We start from the raw sequence: 24317 nt of genomic DNA, 5'->3' as shown, positions 1-24317 counted from the left end.
CTTGCAATTATAGATTCATTTCAAGAATAGCACCATTATCTAAAAGATGCTTTTAATCTAATGACTATTTATACAAATCATAAGAATCTTAATTATTTTTTTAATATATATTTTAAATCATTATTAAGCTTTTTGGAGCAAGTCTTTATAAAGATTTGAATTCATGAACATATATTGACTAAGAAACTAAAAAAATTTATCAAATACTTTTTTTAGACTATCTTATCTTATACTAATAGAAAGAGATATAATTTTTAATAAACAACAAACTATTCTTTTGAAGTTGAAGCAATTTTATTTTTAAGCAATAAAATCAATATTGTCTATTGTTTTAAATTTTTTTAATTAAGTTCAATCAAGTATATTCTTAGATCTTCTTATTTGAGATATTAAAAATAATCTTTTAAATTTTATAATATTTTAAAGTTTAAGTTAAAAAACAATCTTTTTTTATTTGAAGAGATGCTTATATATACCAAAAGATATTAAAGATATGAATCTTGAAGAACCAAAAACTCAATAAATTCTTATGTAAATAAAAAAGAATAGATATTCATTCAAAAATAATACAATATTGAAACTAGAATGGCTATTGATAAAGACTAGAAGACTAGAAAGTCTTGAAATAAGACTAAGGCTTGAAAAGGCATTGATAAGAGTGAAGAAGGCTTCACTCTTACTTCTATATATACTATCAACTAGGAACTATGTAGCAATATCCTATAAGACCTTTAATATATGTCCAATTTCTAAGACACATATCTTAACTTGGAAGGCAAGTTTCCTATATATGCACAACACTGTTAGCTTATACCACAAACTATTCACATGTTGATGTGATGTAACATAGTTAATAGGTGAAAGAATAAAAAAAAATATATTATAAAAAATTATCTTAAAAATACAGATAATAGTCAAGGTGTAGTACATTAAATATCAAATACTATCTTTTTGCAAAGTAAGCTTTTACTTATTTTGTAGGACCATAAATAAGGCAAAATAAAATAAATTAGAAAAATAGAGGATATACATATATATAAGAAGGAGTTAAAAATTTATTATAGTAAAAAATATTTTAAGAAAAAAAATTGATATCCAAAGAAGATCAATTGTCAACTTGGTTCAAAATCAAATTTCAAGGCATAAAACCGAATAAATACAGCAACTCTAGATTTTTTTTTTTGCTAATTGGAGAGTACAATTTGGAAGAAGATTTCATAAGATTTTTTAAAGAATTGGTTTTAAGAAATTTGAATTTGTAATGACTTTGTGAAAGCTTTGTAAAGTTAGGATTGCTTTGCATGACTCTAAATTTTGTCAAATAAAATAGAATTTATAATTTGGACAAATTTGTGAGTTTTGTAATAGATTTGATAATGATTTTTTTTAGAATTTTGAGTATAATTGTATTGGATATAAATTTTGAATTTGAGCTTAATCAATAATTGTATTGGAGGTTATTGAAGATCAAGTAGATTAGAATCTTAGAAATTGGATTTTTAGGTCAAATAAGGTTATGTAATATTTGCAACAATTTGTCAGTTGGATTGAAGTGATTTTTATTACAGCTAATAATTAATTTGATTTTTAATACTTATGCAAAATTTGAAATCAAGTTAATAATTAAATTACGAGTTATTATGCTAGAAGATTAATATTAAGGTCAAAGATAGAGGCGAGCCAACATCCAAGTGGATTATGATATTATTCTCCTATTTTATAAGTTCAATTTTCTTCAAATTTATTATTTTTTTATTGTCAACTAAGAAATTGAGAATTATATGAAATTTTAAGTAAGATCAATGGTTTAATCAATAGATATTAAGGTTCTAAAGTTATCCTAAGATTGATTTGAATTAGTTAGATTTTGATTAGGATTTGTTTAAGAACTGATTAGTATTTGCTTCAAGATTTAAGTTTTGAATAGGATTGATTTAAAATTTAGGATCTAATTCATCTTAATTAAAAATTTAAGATCTAATTAATATTAATTTAGAATTTAGGATTTTTTAAAGATTTTTTAAAGATTTTTTTAATATTTTATTAGAATTTCTTTAGGATTTTCTTTTTATTTCTTTAAAGATTTTTTATTTTTATTTCTTTTAGATTTCTTTAGACATTCTTTAGGATTTTTTTATGTTTCTTTTTAAATTGATTTTAAAATTTGATTGAGCTTGATTAATATTTAATTATGTTAACTAAGCTTTAATTATAATTTATATATGATTCTATTGGAGTTGTTAAAACTTATTATTACAAAAAAAATTTATCTTCTATAGCCAATTGCTTGGCCCATTCTCAAATAAGACTTCACATAATACAAAAATGTACAAGACATAGCTAATTTGTTCACTAAGTTTCTAATCTACCAATCAATTATAAACCTATATAAAGTCAAATCAATGTCTATGAAGCTTCTAAAAAGCTTTACTACAAGATAATATCAAATCTATTTATATTTACCTTCTACTTGATACTTCTTATTTAGGTAAATATATATATTTGTAACATTATTTCCTCTTCTAGGGACAAGTTCCATGAGAAATAATCATAAGTTAAGGAAGTACAAGATGTAGTAAATTGTATTTGCTACATATTTTGATCTTGTTTCTTTTGAAAGTGATTGACTAATCATCTCTGCTATTGATAATATCTTATTTTAGAATAAGAAGTTTGTCTCGTTATTTTTTTGTTGTTGAGTCCTTCATGACTTCTTTCAAACAAAACATTTATAAGACCATCAAGAATCATTTCTACATCCAATAAAATCACCAAAAATTGAGAATCTCTTCCAAGGTTGAGATATCAAATGCATTATATCTTTCTATCTATTCAATGAAGAATTTATCATTTTTTAAGGTCTTCATCTTGATTATGTTATATTAAAGGTTGTGACAATCTTAATGTCTCATCTAGTAAGTCAACAAACAATAATTCTTGAGTTGAATTTATTGGTTATTGATTTTCTATTTTTTTTAGTACTACAAATAAAGATAGAAGGTAAAATAAAATATTTTTTAAACTATATTTCTTTTATAGCAAAGATTTGCTATTCTTTATCTTAATTTTGATGGATGTTATCAATGAATAGCATCAATCTTTTTTGTTGCATTTACAAGATTCTTTGCTGGTTCCCATGTATATTTATCCAAACTAAAGAACACGATATTTTAACTTATTTTGGGGCCATCTTGAGTTCAAGACTTCTTCTACTTCAAACCTTTCATATATATTTATTTCTATAAGAGGAGGTAGCATTTGTTTTCTTTCCAAGATATTTACTCTCTTATATGACTCAAGACAAGACAAGTAGAATATAGGATGAATCTTCATAGACTTTAATAGATGTAATTGATAGGCAATAGAATTGATTTGTTCACAAATAAGAAATGATAAAGTCTATAATAATTCAACTTGTTATAAGAATGGATAGTCTTGATATTGTGACAAAGTAACCATATTTTATTACCAACATGTAATTGAGATTTGTCCTTGTAATAATAAAACTGTGTTGGTCTTTTGTTATTCTTGAGTTTCTTTAAATTATGCCTTTACTTTTGTATGAAGCTTAAATAAATAATTTTTCAAATCTTTTGCTTGAAGATTATCAACTTTTAAAAGTTAAAAGCATCAAATTGTAGATGATAACCATAGTTAGTAAAAAAAAGGTATTTTTTTATTAGAAAATATATTGTGTTATTAAAAGCAAATTTTTCCAATGGTAATAGAGTTATCCAATCAACTTTTTATTGGTTGATGATACACTTTAAATATTTTTCTAAAAATTGGTTTATATGTTTTATTTGTTTTTTAATTTTAGAATAAAAAGCCAAAGATAGCTTTATATCTACTATTAAAATCTTAAAAAGGATTCTTTAAATCTCAATACAAATTGAGTCTACTTATTCAATATAATATCCTTAAACAATCCATGATAGCAATAGGTATCGTTAAAAAATCTAAGTTATTTTTTTTTATTAGTGATAGATTTTGTAGATGATACAAAATATGTCAACTTGATAAAATGATCTATTATTATGAATATAGAATCATATAAATCTAAGATTAGAAGATCTATAACAAAATTCATAAAGATAAAAGATTATGATTGTTTTGAAATAGATAATAATTGAAGAAATCCACAAGATCGATGACAAGGAGTTTTAGATCTTGAATAAATGTTACATGATTATACAAAGTCTTTGACTATATTCTACATTTGAGGCCACTAAAAATCTCTTGATATTAACTCCAAAATCTTGTATCCAAAATCTCCAACTATTAAAAAATTATGACGAGCTTGAAGAACACATAATCATACTTTGTCTTTTAGAATATATAATTGTTCTTTAAAATATAGTAGATTATTCTTAAATTCAAACTGAGAAGTATCATGGGACTTAAAAAAATTATTTTTAATATCATGAATAAGAAGATAAGAGGACATACTTAATTGAACTTACTTGAGAAAGGTTGAATCAATAATCAATATTGATTTTATTGCTTGAAAATGAAAATGCTCTCACTTCAAGAGAATTATTCTTTAATAATCAAAACCTACATCTCTTTCTTTTGGTATAAAATAAAAATATTTAAAAAAAGATATTTGACAAGTTTATTTTATTTTAAATCAATAAGTGATCTTAAAATCAATCTTGATATAGACATGTTCCAACGGATTTGGAAACAATTCAAAATATAAGCAAACATAAAATACTCAAGATTCTTATACTTTTTATAGATAGTGATTGGACTAAAACTGCCTTTTAAATAGTGAAATCATTTTTTGAAATGAATCTACAATTACAAAAAGTTCTTTATTGTAGATTTTATACTTAATCTTGGATATTAAGAATTTTTTGGAATTAAAAAAGCTACAAAATAGAGCTTATTTCTTACTTCTATTTATGACAATATTATACCCATAGCAAAGTGTGATGCATATATTTTCATAAAAAATTCATTAAAAAAGTTAATATAATATAAAATTTGTGTAAAATTGAATGATATCTTCAAGGCTTCAAAAATTGCTTTAGCTTCTTTATTCCACAAAAAGTTTTTCTTTACATATTAGATGTATAAGAAGAGTTGTAACTTAAAAAAAATTCTTCATGAAGATTTGATAATAATAGCCAAATACCAAAAAATATTACATATCTTTGACTATTTTTAAAATCTTCTAATTTATGATAGTTTGGACATTTTTAGAATCTATCATAAGGCCATCATTTGAAATACTGTATCTTAAAAAATCAACTTAAATAGTGAGAAATACATATTCTTTTATCTTAGTATTTAATCCTACATCTCTAAGTTTTTATAATATGTAACAAATATAAAATTTATATTTCTTTATATTTTTAAAGTAAAATAAAATATTGTCTAAATAATAGGTAAAAAAATAATTAAAAAACTCACAAAAAATATTATTTATTAGATGTTGAAAAGTAGTTAGTATATTTGTGAAACTAAAAGGCATGACATTATATTCAAAATGTCAATATCTAGTTCAAAATGTAATCTTCTATTCATCTTTAATGCTAATCTTCTATTCTGCTTCTTTAATGCATATCAAATTATATGCTCTTTGTAGATCTATTCTTATATATATCTTTTTTTGATTGATTTTATTAAAAAATATTAAAATAAAAATAGATGATATTTATTTTTTATTGTGATCTTGTTGAATCTTTAATAGTCTACACATATTTGCAAAGATCTTTTTTTTTTTTTTTTTTTTTCCTTCACAAATAAGATGGGAGGTCTTATTGGAGATTTAAAATAGCATATGAAGTTAATAGCCAAATTCTTATCAGTATATTTCTTGAGTGCAGCCAATTCATTTTGTAATAAATTATAAATTGATTCAAATGGTGACTGAGCTTCTTCTTGAAGATTGATATAGCAATTATAGGAATGATGGTTTAAAAGAATATCTACATTTTTTTCTCAAAAAAATCTTAATAAAATTGATATTGATTTAAAATGCCACTTAAAAACTTTTTTCTATTAAGAATAAATGTGACATATATAACAAAAATTGACCTTTTTTTGTAGTGTGTATGAAAGCCCTTCTACCTATCAATAAGATTTTGGATGTATTGGATTTATGGATTTTTATTTGAATATTAGAATCTTAAGCTAAACTATGGAAGAAATTAAGATTACAAAAAATCTAGTCTATTTGAAGGTAATACTTTTCTAGCCATAATAATCTTAAAATAACTAGATTAAAAAAAATTAATCACATTAAATATTAAGAAGCTATTATGGCCATTAATGACTACATGTAAACGAATAATTTCATAAATGACATCTCTAAAAGATAATGAATAACTATCTATTACTTCGACATGCATAGATATGATTTTTTACACTAAAGATATTTTGTGTATTTTGATAAAATCTTTGTCTGTAAAATAAGTTGAGACTCTTGAATCTAACAAGGCTAAAACTTTGTGATTTTTTTATCCTAAATAAATTTCTATTGTAAAACAAGATGAAGGATCTAAAGAAAAGATAGGATCTTTATTAAGTGTCATAGAAGATTTCAATTGCATAGTCTCTATTGTAGTTGGAGAAATTTATTTTTTGACACATCATCCTCTTTGGCAACTATGTTCTTTATTTTGTGGTTGTATTGCTTCTTTGAATAACATAGAGTAGTATGCTTAGATTCTCTACAATATAAGTATAAGTCTTTTTAATGGCATTGAGTCTTTTTTTTGCTCAATAAGAGGTTTGAAATATACCATGTCAATTTGCATAGGTTCCAATATTGATTAATAAGCTTTTGTAAACTTAGAAGGTGTTACCATGACTTGACTTGTACTTCTGCAATCAAACCTTTATTCTTGGCATTTTTTAAAGAATTAATTTTTTCATGCAATGGCTTGAGCAATAAATTACTTTAATGAATTTATTCTTGGCATCATCAATAATAAATGTTTGATTTTATCTTTTAATCCATATAAAAATTAATTAATAAGAAAATTGTCATTTTAATCCATGTCGCAAGTAAGGTTTTGGAATTTAGCAATATATATGGTGGCTAAATGTAATCTTTATTATAAAGATATGAATTTGGGATTTATTACCTTTTTTCAATTACTTTCTCAAAATATAGCCATGAAGACTTCCAAAAATAAATTTAAATCATAGAGTAGTCGTGAATCCTTTCCTATCAAAGATATAATCCAAGAGAGAATACTCTCCAAGAGAAGTGCATCTATGAATCTAACTTGGATAAATCTATCAAGGTATTGAAAAGGATGCAACCTTAGATAAAGCTTTACTTGTTATAAAAATCTTTGAAACTTTAATCTTGTTCCATTGAACTTCTTTGTTATACTTATCTTTGCTTCTTTTATACTTATAGCAATAAGACTTCTCAGATTTAGTTGTGAACCTGATTTACTTGTTTCTTTCAATTACACAATTTTTTGGCATGGAGTTTAAAGTTTATTTTTGACCTCTTCTATAGGCATTGGAATATTACTTCTATGGTTGATATTAGAGATATGTGAGATTTCTATCCTAAGAATATTGATAAATTTGTAAAGATCTATAATGGTTGCAAATCTATTCTTATATCTGCCAAAAGTAGCATCTACAATTTTTCCTTCTATAAACAACTCAAAAAAATCTATAAGTCAAATTAGAAGAGAGTAATCTGCAACCTCTAATATCAAATGAAAATTTCTACAAAGAAGGGTAATCCACTCTTTTTAAAGAAAAAATTAAATATGTATTTGTGAAGCATCTAAGAAGCTTTGCCATAAGATAATATCAAATCTACCTATATTTATCTTTCATATACTACTTCTTATTTAAATAAATATGTATATATATATGACAAAATGTGAAGCATAATTATATGCTCTTTAAGCTTATCATAATTTTTAGTTTTATGACTTTTTAGATACAATAAGATCTTAGAATTGATATCAAAAGATTTTTTGATAGTCTTAAATATGGAAGGAAATTTTTAAAAAAAATATAATCCTAAGATGATTATTTTAGATTAAAAAATCTTTATTATAAAGCTTTTGGACTTTACCAAATATATACCAAAATAACCATGGTCTTTTATTTCTATGGATTTTAGTACAAATCTTTTAATCTTAAGTTTTTATAACCTTATATTTATAATAGTGAATCATTTTACTAAGATTTCATATTTTTTATTATATACAAAAAATATCATAAGTAAAAAAATATCTAAATTTTTTTGATAATTTTTATTACTATTATGAATTACCAAAAAATATTATATTGGATAGAAAAATTCAAATAATATTAGAGTTATAGAAAATATTTTTTAAAATATTGAAGGTAGACATAAAACTTTGGCATTCCATCTTCAAATTGATGGACAAAATAAATAATTGAATGAAGTTTTGGAGCAGTTTTTGAAGTATACCATCAATTACCATCAAAATAATTGGACAAATCTTTTGCTATTGGTAAATTTTGTATATAATAAAAAAATATATTCTTCTATTTAGAAATATTTTTTATAAAAATTATGTGGATTATTATAGATTATAATCATTTTTAATTTATAAACAAATTAATCTAATTGCATATTGATTATACCTATCAAAGTCTATGAAGATCTATCTTGTATTCCACGTGTAATTTTTTGAACCATATGAGACAATGGATATGCCAAAAAAAATTCATGTCATTTCTTGCTATAAAAGAAGATAATATTATATAGTTTGAAATCAAAGAAGTTTTAGATTTAAGGTAGCATGAAAATAAGTTTAAATATCTTATATATTAGTATAGATATGATATTAATAAATACACATAGAAGCCATCTAAGAATCTTAAAAATATAATAAAATATATATATATATATATATATTTATTGATGATAAATAATTATTTACTATAAAATAAATCAAGTATAAGAAAGATTGCATTCTATTTCTTATCCTTGTTTTTGATTTTTTTATATATGTAGCACTAATGAAATAGATAATCAAAAATCAAAAGATTCAATTTTAAGAGCTAATATATGTTAAATTATCAAATAAAGCATTGAAATTATTATACCCTTTAAGATGACATACTAGAGATAAAGACTCTCAAGAACAACATATTTGACTTCAAAGAGATGGCAAGATACAATGTTTTTGATATTACAACCTTAGAAGAGACTTCCAATGTTTAATAATATTATTAGAGGTAGAAACCATATTTAATAGTATTTTAAATATTTTATTTGAAAGAAGTTATAAAAGCCTCAATAATGATCAAATATTAGGTTGGTCTTTCTACCTTCATATGAGATACTATCAATGAGTAAGATGACCTATAAATTACTTAAAAAAAAAACAAAAATCAAAATATATTGTAAATATAATTTGTTGCATCTTAGACTTTTTCAACATGTGATTATTTCTTCTTGTAGATTATTTCTTTAAAAGAAAGATGATAATGTCACAAATATAAATATTTATTTAGATTTAAAAGAATTAAATAAAAATAAATAATTTTAATAAAATCTAAAAAAAAACTTCTTAAAAGCTAAATAAATGTGTATTTAATTTTATACATGTCTATAGATGATTGATAGGTTAAAATCTTGGCCTACAAGTTGTCCACCTATGATTGAAGTTTGTCATGTCGTGCATATGTGAGACTTATTTTATAAGTTAGAAATATATCTTGCAAGTTGGACATGTATTGGAGGTCTTATAAAATATTGCTACCTAGCTTCTAATTTGATAGTATATATAGAGATAAGAATAAAACCTTCTTCATTCTTCTGAATATCTTTTTTGTTCTTAGTCTTATTTGAAGAGTCTTTAATCTTTTAGACTTTGGTAATAGTCATTTTAGTTTTAATATTATACTATTTTTGATTGAATATCTATTTTTTTTTAGTATCACAAAAATTTATTGAATTTTTAGCTGTTTTAAATTCATATTCTTAACAATTGCTCTTTTGGCCATTGTAATTTATAGAAAGCTTATACTTATAACTATTATATGACAAGTTTTTTCCATGATTGCAAATTTTCTTTACATATGACATGTCAAATAAAACATTTGTTTATATTATAAATAAGGTTTTTTTTTTTATATAGATAATTGAATGATCTTCATTCAGCATTAAAACATTCTTGTTTTAAGCTAGTCGTTTGAGGTTTTTGAAAGTAATAAGAATAAGTTTTAATAATTGAATAGCTATTACCAAATAACCATCAACTACATATCAACAACTTAGATTCATTTTAAAAAACATTTTGTAACCAAGTGGTCCTTCCAACACCTTTATTATAGAAACATTAATACTTTAAAAGTTGAAAGTAGTCATGCAATATTAAAAAAAAAAAAGTGATTATTAGTATTAACAAAGAACTTTTATGATGTTTGGATGAAGATTATAATATATGAGGAGTATTGAAAGAAGTTGCAAGCTAAGATTTGAAGTAAATAAATATTATTTTTGTTTTATTTGGAAAGAAATTTTTGTGATCAAGTAGTAAACAAGATCTCAAGGTTTTCTTTGATAAAAATCCTTGGATTGGTGTTTGCATTGAAGTAAAATAATAATAGTAAAATACTTTACACTGGACAGTTCATATCAAGAATTAGATTGCCATGCAAGCATTGGCTTTATAAAAGGCTTCAAATAAATGATGTTTTGGATATGAATAAACTCCATCTATAATAGTACTTTGATCCTCTTCCTTCCTTACTTCTTCTACCACATCACATCCTTTAACAATAAATTTTAGACATTTTGTTATTCCTTCAATAGTGTTGCAAAGTATTCTCTTGTTGGACCCCAAATTAATAATCTGCAGCACAATCAATCTTGATAAATCTTTCATCTCACAGAATTCGAACTCCAAATAATTCTATCAAACAACATGCTAAAATATAGCAATCTAAGATGCTCAATCAAAATCAATTGCAATCATCTACGCAACATGGCTCCTCCTAATTTGAACTTGTAGATGAATGGCAAATGCCGTATAAGAGATGTGGACAAGCTAGACATAACATCAACACTTTTCCAAGTCTACAAGCATTAAGTATTAAGAACTAATTGTAGAGACATACAACAGAGATATATATATAGAGAGAGAGAGAGATTCCAAAGATTCAAAGGGTGGGGTGCCAAAAGATTGTTGGGGGATGTCAATGCAACAATTTAAGGATGTTGCGTCAACATTACTTTATATATACATCCATAAATACCCACAACATTGCCTACAATTTGGCATTAACTGCAGTTCATTGTGTGTATATAAATATATAAATATATATATATATATATAGATATGAAATGGGGAGAAGTTGGACGACGACCTTTAAAAGCACTTTCAATGCACGAAAGCAAACTATTCATCATCCATTCATGGCAAAATAGTGTGGTCAATAATACCATCCAGTGGGTCCTCTGCCACCTCACTTTATGCTTTCAGGAGGTTGGGAGCATCTACAAATTAAATGTAGAATTGAAATCAATGCTCGCTGTGGGAGGAATTCACCAGCACCTTTGCAAACATATTTATATGTTCAGTTTTGAACCCTCTTTTTTCATTTTTAATATTATTTTTTACAAGTGATTTTTATTGTAAAAACCAAAGAGAAATGCCTTTACAATATTTTTTGAATTCGATAATAATTACTATCTGTTATTGTCGCAAATTGTGAATGTTTCAGATGTACTTTACCTAAAATTAATTTTAAAGCTATGTTTTGAAAAGTGTATTTATGAAATTTCCAGAAAAATGAGCTCCAAATTAAAAACCTCGTAGCTTTTAAAAGCTACTAAACACAGCCATTGTTTTTCGTGATAATATTATTTTGAATATCTTTCCGTTGCAAACCGTATTGCTATATATATATATATATATATATCTATATATTTATTGGTTCCCTTTGGAACTCTATATTGGAAATGGTGCTACACATTCTGTGTGCTAGGTGAAGATATATCTTGTGTACTTGACTGTGCAATGATTATTTTGAAATTTGAGCATTCAAATGATCTTCAGTGAATATATATTTTATGTATATGAGCTATAATATTGATCAACTTGTTTAATCCAATTAAAATATTGTATATTTACTAATTTTATCTTGTATAATGAAAATATTATGGAACCGTTTGAGACAAATTTGAATTATACATAGATGATTTTCTTAGCCATGATGGTATCTTTCCTTGAGAAAAATAAAATATAACCACAACTACATATACATGTGTATATATATACGCATTTTATATAAGTGATTTTAGAAGTTATGTTTTATATATATTTAACTTGATTATTATTTTTATAATCATCAATTAGAATAAATTACAACAGGATTGGAAATCTATATTGATTGTCAACAAATCCATCTCAACTCACTTAATGTCTTTTTAAAACAACTATAAATTTACATCATAAAATTACTAATCTATGCATATAACAAATAGTTGAAAGTATGATTTTTATGATTGTTTTTAATTAATCAAAAGCATAAATATAATAATAATCATCTTGGATTTTGTTGTATTGAACAAAAATATAATACTTTGCAATTTTTTAGAGAAATATTGTAAAAGTATTATTTAATAAAATTACCAATTACAAAAAGCTTTCACATGCCAGTATAGGATAGGATCAATGGATAGGATCAATACAATTGAACTCAACACATTTTCTAAATGCCAAATTATAAAATTTAATTCAATAAAAATATATATGAAATACCATTCGAAACTAAAATATGACCAAAAATATTTTTAAAATATAAAAACAAATTTAGTACCAGTTACAATAAAATTATAATTCTTACAATCAATGGAAGTATAGAAATACAAGGTATGTAGAAGAAAAATTATGCAAAAGATTAACACATCTACTCAACAATATTTTGGCTTTTATTCTTTTAATTACAGACCATGTATATATATATATATATATATACACATATATATATTATATACACATATGCATATATTATCACAAGTTAAAATTTTAAATTTGACTTTAAATAATTTATCAAAATCTAAAAATCACATCTTTAAAAATAATTATTTTATTCTTGGTCTCCAATATTTTTATTGAACTAACAGGAAAATTAATCATGTTTCATTCATAATTTAATTATATATATACAATAATTAATTATTTTTGAAAATTTAAAAAGTAAATATATTATATTTGTATGTATGTATGTATAGCTCAAGCCATAAGTACACCCTAAATTATTATACATATACTTAATATGTTTACGTACATATCCAAGGCTTTTGATTGGTTCATGTAAATGTTTCTTTTTTGTCTTGACACAGGTCTTGATCCATTTTCTTCTCTTCCTTGATTTAATATGGATCCTAGCTTCTTTTCCTTTCTTTATTGCCTCAGTGCACGTGCAGCCTTTCTTTCTTATCTCAATATAGATTTTGGTCCCCTTCTAATGTGGATTCCCACCTCCCTCTATATCTTCTTTGTTCTTATGCAAGTCTTAGGTCATTTATGTACACAACTTATTTTATTTCCTCTCTAAATCACTCCCTCCCTTGTTGTAATTTATATTGTGCCACATATGTTCTAAGATTAAATTTTCATATTGTCTTGTCTATGCAAGTAAGTAAGAATCTAGAAATGATATATGAAATCCTAATTGTCATTGATGTTGAGAAGCTCCTTTCTACTATCACCACCAAAGATGAATTAGTTATCACCAACTTAAAGACGTTGCTTCTTGGGCCATGTCTAGATGTTGGAAAGTTTGTCATGGTGCAAGACATATACATCGTTGTTGTAGAGAGATTCATAGATAAAGCTACATAGGACAATAAATTTAAGGAGTTCAAAAAACATTAAGCAACAAGAGCTTGGAGTAGAATAAGCAAATAATAGAGATTGAATAGACCCTCATCAATCAAAACCTTTCATATTTTATTTATTTTATTTTTATTTTTATTTTATTTTTTTCTCCTTCTATTTCTTCTTTTTATGTTCTATAATTACATACTTGCTCATCTCAAGGCTTTGGATTCCACTTTGATTTTGATGGAGTAATAGATATCCGACTTGTACAATCATCACCAATAATAATCATATTAACTCTTTGTCATGCCATCAAAGTATTGTTATAATAGGACCTCTTATCTAAGAAGAAAGTAAGGAAGGATGGAATCAAGTCTTGCATTAGGGCAAGAAAGAGACAGATAGGAGCTAAAACTAGTGCCATGATAAAAATAAAAAGATCTAAATGAGCTAATCAAAAGCCTTGGATGTATATATTAAATAATGGGTGTGAATATAACAACTTAGGATGTACTTGTATCTTATAAATATATATATATATATATATTAGATTTATTTTAGATATTTAAATATTTTAATTTTTATATATATATATATATATTAGATTTATTTTAGATATTTAAATATTTTAATTTATATATATATATATATATATATATATCTTAAGTTGTTATATGTACATCTATTATGTCTATATACATATCTAAGACTTTTGATTGGTTCATCTAGATTCTTTTATCTTAACCTTGTGCAGATTCCAATCTCCCTTCTTTTCTTCATTTTTTCTATATAAGTCTTAGCTCTCTTTCTTTCTTCAATGCAAGTCTTAATTCTTGTCCTTCTTTTGCTTGCCTTAATGTAGGTCTTTGTCCCCTCTATCTTTTTATTGCTCTAGTGCAAGTTTTGGTCCCTTCTTCCCTCTCTTCCTTGTTAAAGACTAGGACTTGTACTATTGTCTTATAACATGGCCATTAGATGAAAGAAGAAAGGATATATTATATTATAGAGGAGCTTAAATGAAAATATTTTGAAAAATTATCTTAGAAATATATAAAATAGACAAGGAAGTACTAAAAATTGATAAGTATTAATACTACTTGCTTGTAAAAGAGGCTTCTACTTACTTTGTAAGACCATAAATTTAAAATAAAAAATAAAAAAATTAAAGAAATTAAATCATATAGATTTCTTTAAAAAAAAGTTAAGAATAGGTTTTAGTAAAATTTATTCTAAAAAACCAAGAATTGATACCCAAAGAAGACTTGTTGTGAATCAAGATCAAAATCAAATCTTGAGGTACAAAATAACACATCTATGGCAATTTAAGGATTCTTTGGTTATTTAAAGAGTGGTATTTGAGAGTAAATTGGTGAGAGATTTTTTTGGGGGTTGGTTTTATGTGATATGGAGACATAGTGAGTTATTGAGGGCTTTCCAAATTAAAAGATGTATTCAATGGTTTTGGACTTTGAGTATTTATAGGTGAAAGTGTAGAAGTTTTTTATTATGATTGTCTTCAATATATTAGAATAAATTAATATCAATCAAAAAATTAGATTGAAGGATATGAGAGTTTTATTGGATCAAGTTCTCAAAAATTTGAAATTTATGATTACTAAGGATTTTTACAATCTTGAAAAATCTACCAGTTTGATTGATAAGAAAATTAGAAAGAAAAGTCTAGATATAAAAATTTATACATTAGCCAATTTTTAAAGAAATTTAACTATTTAATAAGAAAAAATTGTTGCTAAAAGATCAACATGTAGGTTAGAGAAGAAAGGTGGCTAAAATCTAAGAAATTTAGGAGCTATTTCTTTTTATTAATGTATTAATTTATTTCAAATTTTATATGCTTGTTAATAAAGATGTTAATTTTGTTTAGGATTTGGTTAGAATTTTACTAGAATTTGATTACTGTTGGTTTAGAATTTTATTAGAATTTGGTTAAGATTTGGTTAGAGTTGATTTAGGATTTAATTAGAATTTAAGGTTTGATTAGAATTTAATTAGAATCGGTTTAGGATTTCATTAAAAAAAATTTAAGATTACATTAGGATTTATATAGGATTTATTTAAGGTTTTTATTTTTAATATTTTAAAAATATTTTTTAAGATTAATTTATAATTTTTTTATATTTCTTTAGTAATTTCTTTAAGACTTCTTTTGGATTTGATTAAAGATGGATTAGAATTTGGTTAGAATTCTATTAGAGTTGTTAGGACTTTCTTGTTGTAAATTCTATTTTATCTTGTAAAGTCAAGTGCCCAATTCATTCTCAAGCACACTTCACAATATATGACAGTGCTTAGACAAAGAAGAGAAGAAAGGAGATTTGGACCAATGTCAAGAAAAGCAAGAGAAGTGGGACTTGTGCCAAGGCAAGAGAGAGAAAGAAAGGGATAGAGACTTGCACTAGGATAAAGAAAAAAAAAAAAAAAAAAAAAAATCTAGATAAGCCAATCAAAAATATTGGGTGTATGTATAGATATGATGGATGTAAATATAACAACTTGGGATGTGCTTGTAGCTTGAGCCATATCTATCTATCTATATATATATATATATATATATATAGATGGTATTGCTAATGCAACCACAATTTTTAGTATGACAATCACAATTTTTATTACTACTACCACAACTTGCCATCTATTCAATACATTTCTTTAGTTTTATTTATTATAATAAAATAATTATCATAAATTATAGTATTTTTTTTTATGTATGTATATATATATATACACAGTGTTTTTTTATTTTAGTGAAAAATATTGAAATTTTCAATAATTTTTTTTCATGGTAATATTAAAAACAATGTTGGCATTAGGAACAACTTATATATATATATATATATATATATATATTAAAGACATTAAAATTTGGCATTAGGAACAACTCATAATTTTACCATTATGTGCTTTTGAAGAAATTAGAGAAAGGATTTAAGTTGATGAAACCAAAGATGAGATCTTTCCATAGATGGCATGTTTTTGAATTGTTTGGATGGTTGTACTTGCATGGGAGCAACTTTTAGAATTAATTTTAAATAAAAGGCATTGACATGGTAGAGTACTTGTCTTGCCAATTTTACAGCAAAAATGAGTGGCATTGAAATTTTTTTCCATTAAAATATGGAGGCATTATACATGGTATATAGTAAAAAGTTGACATTGTCAAGGATAATCAGACCATGGAATAAGGTTGTACTATACATCTAGTCTGGAACAAGTGAGGTGGTAGTATTAAAATTTGTAGCGTAATTTTTAGCTTGTTCTCATCATTTTCTGCCCGTCTTATTTATTGGATAATAATATTAAAAGATGTATGCATGTGAATTGTGTAAGGGCATGTAAAATTACTTGGTAATAATAAATGAAATTAAATCTATTATTGATACTTTTGCAGAAATAAGTTTATTTTTTGAATTTAAAAATAAAGAGAAAATTATGTTATTATCATTTCTGTAATTGTATGAATTAGGAATATATATAATTATAAAAATATATATAATTATAAAATATATATATATATATATATATATATATATAATGAGATAAATTAAACTCTTTGATAATATATGAGTTGATAGTGCATATATTTATAGTATGGTAATAACATATAATCATTCTTTTAGCCTATACTTATATATATATATATATATATATATATATTTATTGAAAAAATTAAAATAAAAATGTTAATAAAATTCTACTGTTTGTAAATAAATATAAATAAGTAAATTATACAGTGTAAAAATTTGTCAAAATTATAGAAATGTTTTGTTATTGTCATCACAAATCACCATCATGCAACAGGTCAAGAATGATTTTAACATAATGGTATACTACTGCTGGAAATTACTAAGCTATGTTTAAAATAACTTTCGTGTGTTAGTGTTGTTGTCATAAAAGCTCTTTTTCTCCTGTTTCTCTGATTTCAGCAGTTTCACGTATTTTGTAATTCCATACTAAATACAACTTATTTCGTGACGTTTAATAACATTCAGTTTCCCGAGTTTAGGATTTTTGATTTATTACTATCTGTAAACACACTTTTGTTTGTAACATTGTCTTGTTCATTGGTCCAAGGGGTTTGATGCCCAATCCCAAGGCAGGGACCGTTACCACTGACGTCACTAGTGTACGTACCTGAATTCCTTGAACTTCTCTGAACACGTATGTAAGTTGTTTTGCTGTGAATATTGCTGAGATTAGCGATTGATTTTCCTTCTTTAATTTTTTTAAAAAAACTAAGTCATTAATCTGTTATTATATGTATTTCCTTGCGATTTACTAGGTTGGACTGACCACTCCTTATAGACAGTATATGTACCTGATGTTTTTCACGAGCTGAACAAGGATGTGAACGCACACACAGCACTAACAAGCACTTGTAAACCTCTTGCAGGCCATCGGAGAATTCAAGGCGGGTAAAGTGGAGTACCGAGCGGACAAGACCGGTATCGTCCATGTGCGGTTCGGCAAATCCGATTTCTCGGCAGATGATCTTCTGGAGAATCTAATCGCCGTTGTGGTACAGTTCGCTGACTAAAACCACCTCTTGCATTTTTTGAGATGGGTTTTCTTTTTTCTCTTCATGTGTCATTGATTTATGACGATGTTGATTTGTATCTATTGTTCAAGCTACTGCATGTATGTGAACAGACAAACTTGCTCCAACCCAAAGAAATAGAAAAATTCCAGCTGATAGGTGACGAATTATCATCCAATTAAAATGCTCACTTTATTGAAAGATTGAGTAAAAATGTTCGTGTAAACAGCCATAAAGTGGTTTAAACAGCCTTCAAAATTATGCTTTTCTCCTACGCATTTGCGAAGATCCTTGTGATCAAGAATAGCCTTGTTTGGTATTGATCATTTGATACTAGACATGGATTGAGGCCGAGTAAAGCTGAGAAAGGGATCCACAACGTCAATTTCTATGAAACACATAGAGAAATCGTCTACGTTTAATGACAACCAACAGGCCCGAACTCATAGACACGGCTGCGGTTTTTATTGACCGAATAACCTCGAGAACCACCAGCCACCTCGTGCTGATGATCCGTGGTTGTTTCCTTCTCTCTGGACTTCAAAAATAGATGCAAAATAATGAAAGACCATGGCGAAGGTAAAGTTAGAGCTGTAGCAGCTGTAGAAATTAGTACCCTAGGTTGTACTCCAAACAGGGCGTCAAAGCTAGTGCCTACTCAAGGCGCACCATGAGACTGAAGCCAGATGTTTCATATGTTACACTCAATTAGTTATCCGCCTACCTTTTACCGAAGATTCGAATTAAATCATCCATGTTTGGAGGTTTGAGATACGTGGGTTTAGCTCGGGGCTCATTATCTGGCTTTCTTTCAGATTCCTTCGGAGTAGCCACTGCTGGCGGGTTCGACCCTTGCGCAGAACCAGTAGATTTGTGTGATGGCACACGCCCATTATTAGAATGAGATGATTCTCCATGCCTTCCAAGCTTTGCCTGTGGACCTGGTTTGTCTCTTCCCGGTGAAGTATTTTTGGTGGAGCGAAGTTCGTCATCATCAGAACTGGAAAAGTCATCAGACTCAAGGTACTGCTTAGACCTATCTACATATGAGTTCTGCTGTCGGGAACCCCGACTCTTGTCTGAACGATCCTCGTCTGGCCTAACTGCCACTAGTCGCCCAGATGAGCTCCCGGTGCGTGGAAGGACATCAAATTCATCACGATGTCGGGTTGCTGAGTATTTGTCGCGCTCCACACTTTCCATCGGAAAACTCTGCCGCTTATCCAACTCCACACCCTCCTTCCCCTGGCGCACTGGACGGGGACCCATCTGGTCGTCTGCAGCTCGTCCGTTTCTGTCTCTCTCCTTCCTATCTCGCATTGACGTAGGGTCCCTACTGTTCCTTGGAACTTCAGAATATCCTAAGTCATCTCCAACCTGTCCTTTCCCACGATAGTCATCATAATCAGAACGGGGAAAAGAATTTTTCTTTTTATGTGCATATCTTGATCCTTTGGCGATCCTTCGGTTACGATCACGATCATCCACTTCATCTCCAGACTCTGAAGACCTATACTCCGTATTAAGAACAGGTTTTCGAGGGCTGTCGAATCTTGCTTCGGACTTTCCAACACTACCTTCCGAACCATGCACTGAATGAGCTTTCTGCGACGTACCAACAGGTTTCCTATTTGGAGAATCACGAGGGCTGTCGAATCTTGCTTCAGACTTTCCAACACTACCAACTCTCCGGTCATTACCTTCCGAACCATGCACTGAATGAGCTTTCTGAGATGCACCAACAGGTTTCCTATTTGGAGAATCACGAGGGCTGTCGAATCTTGCTTCAGACTTTCCAACACTACCAACTCTCCGGTCATTACCTTCCGAACCATGCACTGAATGAGCTTTCTGAGATGCACCAACAGGTTTCCTATTTGGAGAATCACGAGGGCTGTCGAATCTTGCCTCGGACTTTCCAACAATACCAACTCTCCGGTCGCTGCCTTCCGAACCATGCACTGAATGAGCTTTCTGCGATGTACCAACAGGTTTGCTATTTGGAGAATCACGTCCTGATCCCTCATGCTTATCTGCAGGTTTTTTAAGGCTTCCGTCGGGACCAGATGTAGTCTTGATATTGGTTACCCAATCATCCTCATGAGAAATACGATCTGACCAATGGGTTGCTTTACTTCTATTTACACCTTTTCCTTCAGCACCCAAATTCTCCGTGTGATCATTTTCCTTCTGTTCGTACAAAGAACTCTCACCTCCGACATATTTCGCCGAACCAGTCTGATCCCAAGAACTATTTTTCCCAATCATACCACCAGAGTGACGCCTTGAGGTATCCACAAATTGATGCACTGAGGAAGCAGGAAAAATATCCGATTCTCGCCTTGAATTCCAGCTGGATTGACCTTCCATTTTCCTTGAGTTCGAATCGACGCGAATGTCATCGCTGAACGAATCCTCTGACCCCGCTTGCATTCTCCCAGGAGGATTAGCAAGAGGAGCTTCTCTGCCTGGAGCACCACTACCCATTGAACTTGGTCTCGCTTGTGTTCTCCCAGGAGGATTAGCAAGAGGAGCTTCTCTGCTAGGGTCACTACTGCTCAAAGAACTTGTCCGACGCTCCTCTGAGCTTGCATGCATTCCTCCGGCAGGATTACCAGGAGGAGCTTCTCTGCTTGGGTCACCACTGGCTACTGAAACTGTCCGAACACTACTGCCCGTTGAACCTGGTCTCGCTTGCATTTTCCCAGGAGGATTAGGAAGCAGAGCTTCTTTGCTCGGGACCCTGCTGTACACTAAACCTGTCCGACGCTCCTCTGAGCTCGCCTGCATTCCTTCGCGAGGATTAACAGGAGGAGGTTCTCTACTCTGGACACTACTGCCCACTGAACCTGCTCGAAGATCCTCTTGCTTCGATTTTATTCGACCAGAAGAATCAGGAAGAGGAGCTTCTCCGTTAAGGCCACCACTGCCCACTGAACTTGATTGAAGATCCTCGATTGGGCCTGCCGACATGGTCGCCGGTGCCACCAGACCAGGAGCTGGATTCCACTCCACATTATGGTCAGATGCTATTTCTTTCATTACCTTGAACTTTGCTGCTTCTGTCACAGGATTCACTAATAGCTTCTCAACGACCTGCAAACCCATCATGGTATCAGTAAAACTACGATATGGTATAAATGCAAAATAAAACTCGACGCACTCCAGAAGCAGCATCGATCTACTCACAGCCAATGAGGGGACCACCGTTACAAACTTAAACGAACATAAGTTACCGCCATTTAACTATCGATAAGAAAACAAACCAAATGCAGTCATAAGAAATTTGCAAATTCCGTTATGAGCGATGCGTATTACTACAACTTCAGCATGTGAATTAATTCACCTTCACATCCACCCCGCACCCTTGGCGCAATTCAATTGCGGTTGTTACAAACTCTTCACCATATTTATCTACAAACATAGGATGGAGCTGGGAAAAATCCACTAGCTCAGTGCGCTTAGAGGATGCATATAGTAAGGTTGATATGTCACCCTTAATGCCTGAAGGGCAGGTCCTGTAAGCACACCCGAATCACCAAACAAATGAACAATTTGAATTGCTACTCTGGTTAATCCAAATAAGTAGAAGAGGGACATGTCGTGCTTGAGGAACACTTATGCTGGTCAAGAAAAGACTCACACAAAACGAACATGGAGCCTGGTTGAATGGCAGGGAACTTACTCCTGAGAATCGATGCTCGACATTTGACTCGATATTCGTTCGGCACACGCAGTAAGCAATTCATAAGCTTCAATAAGATTCTTCTCCCTAATGATTTCCTCTACCTGTAACCACCAATTTCAATCATGAGCACCACAGTTGGAGAAACTTCGTAATTCGAAGGCAAGCTTGAAACGGTCGCAGCGTCGGCTAGTGCCCATCTTAGCGGCCACAAACCCATGATTGTTGACATAAAGTAAGAAAAGACGAACCCGTGATCGAGCACTGTCCTCATTACCGGCCTTCAATAAGCCGGCAACTTCTTTCCCAGTATCTGCAATGCAGTCAAGTTTTTTGTTGCAGAATCTCTTCATTCGAGAGGATCCCATTCGAAGTTGAGTTTTGCTGCAATAATACACGGGATCAAAGGAAATGCTGAAGTCAGCCAACAACCAAAGAGCAGTGTTTTAAATGCATCATGGACATGGATTTGCTCAAGTCTTTTACACAGAGACGTAAAATTCTATTGTGCAAATTATGACTCTAATCTTTACCCTGATTCTAAACGGAAACTAATCTGCAATGACCCCATTACAACAGCCTCAGGACTTGAGACGTCTTTAACACAGAGAAATAAATGTAAGCAATTAATAGGTAGATAAATAAATAAATGAATAAACAAATTGTAGATAATGTCTTCAGAGTGCCCTAATACTCGCCCAATCTTACCATTTTGAGGCCTGGAAGCCGCCTCTGCCATGAGAACTCATTTTCGAAAAATCCTCGTTTCCTCCCTCCTCCCAACCACTTCAGGTTCGAAAACAGTCCTCAGAGCAAGTGAAAACCGCGAATTTCTAGGTCTGTGGAAGAAAATCTAGATGAAAGAGAAAAATCACCAGTTCTTTTCAACTGCTCAAATAATTCTCAGTTTTTCAAAAATAAAATCTGATTAGCTTGTTTGCAACAGATGGCCACGCATCTTCAAGTCGGTAACGTCTATCCTGGTAAACTCTAATTGCCTCACTAATAACGTCTATCCTGGTAAACTCACTAATAACCTAAAACAAATACATCAAACCAGCGATCTAATCCACACATAACGCTGTCCCTTCTCGGTCAAATCTGCACATTCCATCAAAACATCTCAAACAACGTTCTCCCACAATATTCACCAACCACCACACAATCTTCATGTCGCACCATCAAGAATTATTACTATACAATCCCTATGTGTTTCACTCCAGGATCCAGGCCCACAACTTCAAATCCCGTTCAACACGACTACTTCTCAGACGCAGACACTTCAACAGAAATCCAGTCAACCCAAACACCGCCCATGGTCACAATCTCACCACACCTACCACTTTCCAACAAGTGTCGCGAAAGTAACGAAACCGCTATCCAACTCACCTGCGTGGATTGTGAGGGAACAAACCTCGCTCTTCCCATTGCTATTCTCTCACAACACTGGTTTGAGCCGCTGCGAGAGGATACTGGAAGCTGAGGAAGACAGGGACAAAAGGAGATTCACTTCTCCCTGCGGTGTCCCCCTACAACCCCCGCCGATTGCTCGCTTTCGAGGTGAACAGCCAAAGGGGGTTTGAAAGCGTTACCAGACGTGTTACCGACTTGCAGCCCAGAATCATGGCATGAACAGCTGTATCGGACGTCACTGGGCAGGGAAATAGACCTCCCCCATCTTTCGCGTCCACCGAGGGCTTTACTATAAAAAGCGCACCTCGCCTCTCTGGCCCACCTACCCCGCGAAGCTCTCACCAGTTCTTCGAAACCGTCGATGGCTGGAATATCGCCCTTCTTCCCATGATGCATAGTGGGAATTTGGTGGATTAAATCGATGGTCTAACTATGTCCCGGCGGCTAAAGTCGTCACTGGGTGATGGGGGCTGCAGAGATTCATACCTGACCCCACAGCCTGCTGAAGCTTGGGAGCCGGTTGTGTTTGTAGCTCACTCGGTTTATGCGGCCTGCAAGCGCGGCGCTCCAAGGTTGGTGGGATTGAGGGGGTTCGACGATCACAGCGGCAACGGGGGAAAAAGGGATTTTCGACAAGCGATCTCACATGAGACATGACTATGTGATATTGATATCAAGGAAGCAGAAGTAATAGAAATTTCGAACAGTGTACCTTGCATGAGACAGAAATCAGCACTACATTCTCGTGAGTTAGGAAGGTGAGAAAACTGACATTTCATGAGGCATGATAAGGAGAAGAAGCATACTATGTTTTGCTTAGATTAGCATACCACACAATGCAGACAAGTGGTATTATTTCCTGAGAGCACGC

The 24317-nt window shown here is 29.9% G+C and overlaps 2 protein-coding genes across 3 annotated transcripts; one reads left to right on the top strand and one right to left on the bottom strand.

Moving 5' to 3' along the window:
* Positions 1-17881: 17881 nt before the first annotated feature.
* Positions 17882-18878, top strand: LOC149989893 (uncharacterized). Its single transcript, XM_090250954.1, has 2 exons — positions 17882-17937; positions 18205-18878. The coding sequence occupies exons 1-2, from the start codon at positions 17893-17895 to the stop codon at positions 18346-18348; spliced, it is 189 nt and encodes a 62-aa protein (XP_090107080.1). The 5' UTR covers positions 17882-17892; the 3' UTR covers positions 18349-18878.
* LOC112286746 (uncharacterized) lies at positions 18522-24167 on the bottom strand. Of its 2 annotated transcripts, none has more exons than XM_024528970.2 (6): positions 23423-24167; positions 22742-23134; positions 22285-22417; positions 22034-22137; positions 21695-21866; positions 18522-21444 (listed from the first exon to the last, which is right to left on the bottom strand). In XM_024528970.2, exons 2-6 carry the CDS (start codon positions 22780-22782, stop codon positions 19069-19071), a joined length of 2826 nt encoding a protein of 941 aa, XP_024384738.1. In that variant the 5' UTR covers positions 22783-23134; positions 23423-24167; the 3' UTR covers positions 18522-19068. The 2 variants fall into 2 exon arrangements, with proteins under 2 accessions (XP_024384738.1, XP_090107066.1); XM_090250940.1 differs by lacking the exon at positions 23423-24167 and adding an exon at positions 23374-23396.
* Between the last annotated feature and the right edge of the window lie 150 nt (positions 24168-24317).

Source organism: Physcomitrium patens, chromosome 1, assembly GCF_059467195.1.
Source record: "Physcomitrium patens ecotype Gransden chromosome 1, ASM5946719v1, whole genome shotgun sequence".
Classification (NCBI taxonomy): domain Eukaryota; kingdom Viridiplantae; phylum Streptophyta; class Bryopsida; order Funariales; family Funariaceae; genus Physcomitrium; species Physcomitrium patens.
This window is presented reverse-complemented; position numbering and strand designations above follow the sequence as displayed.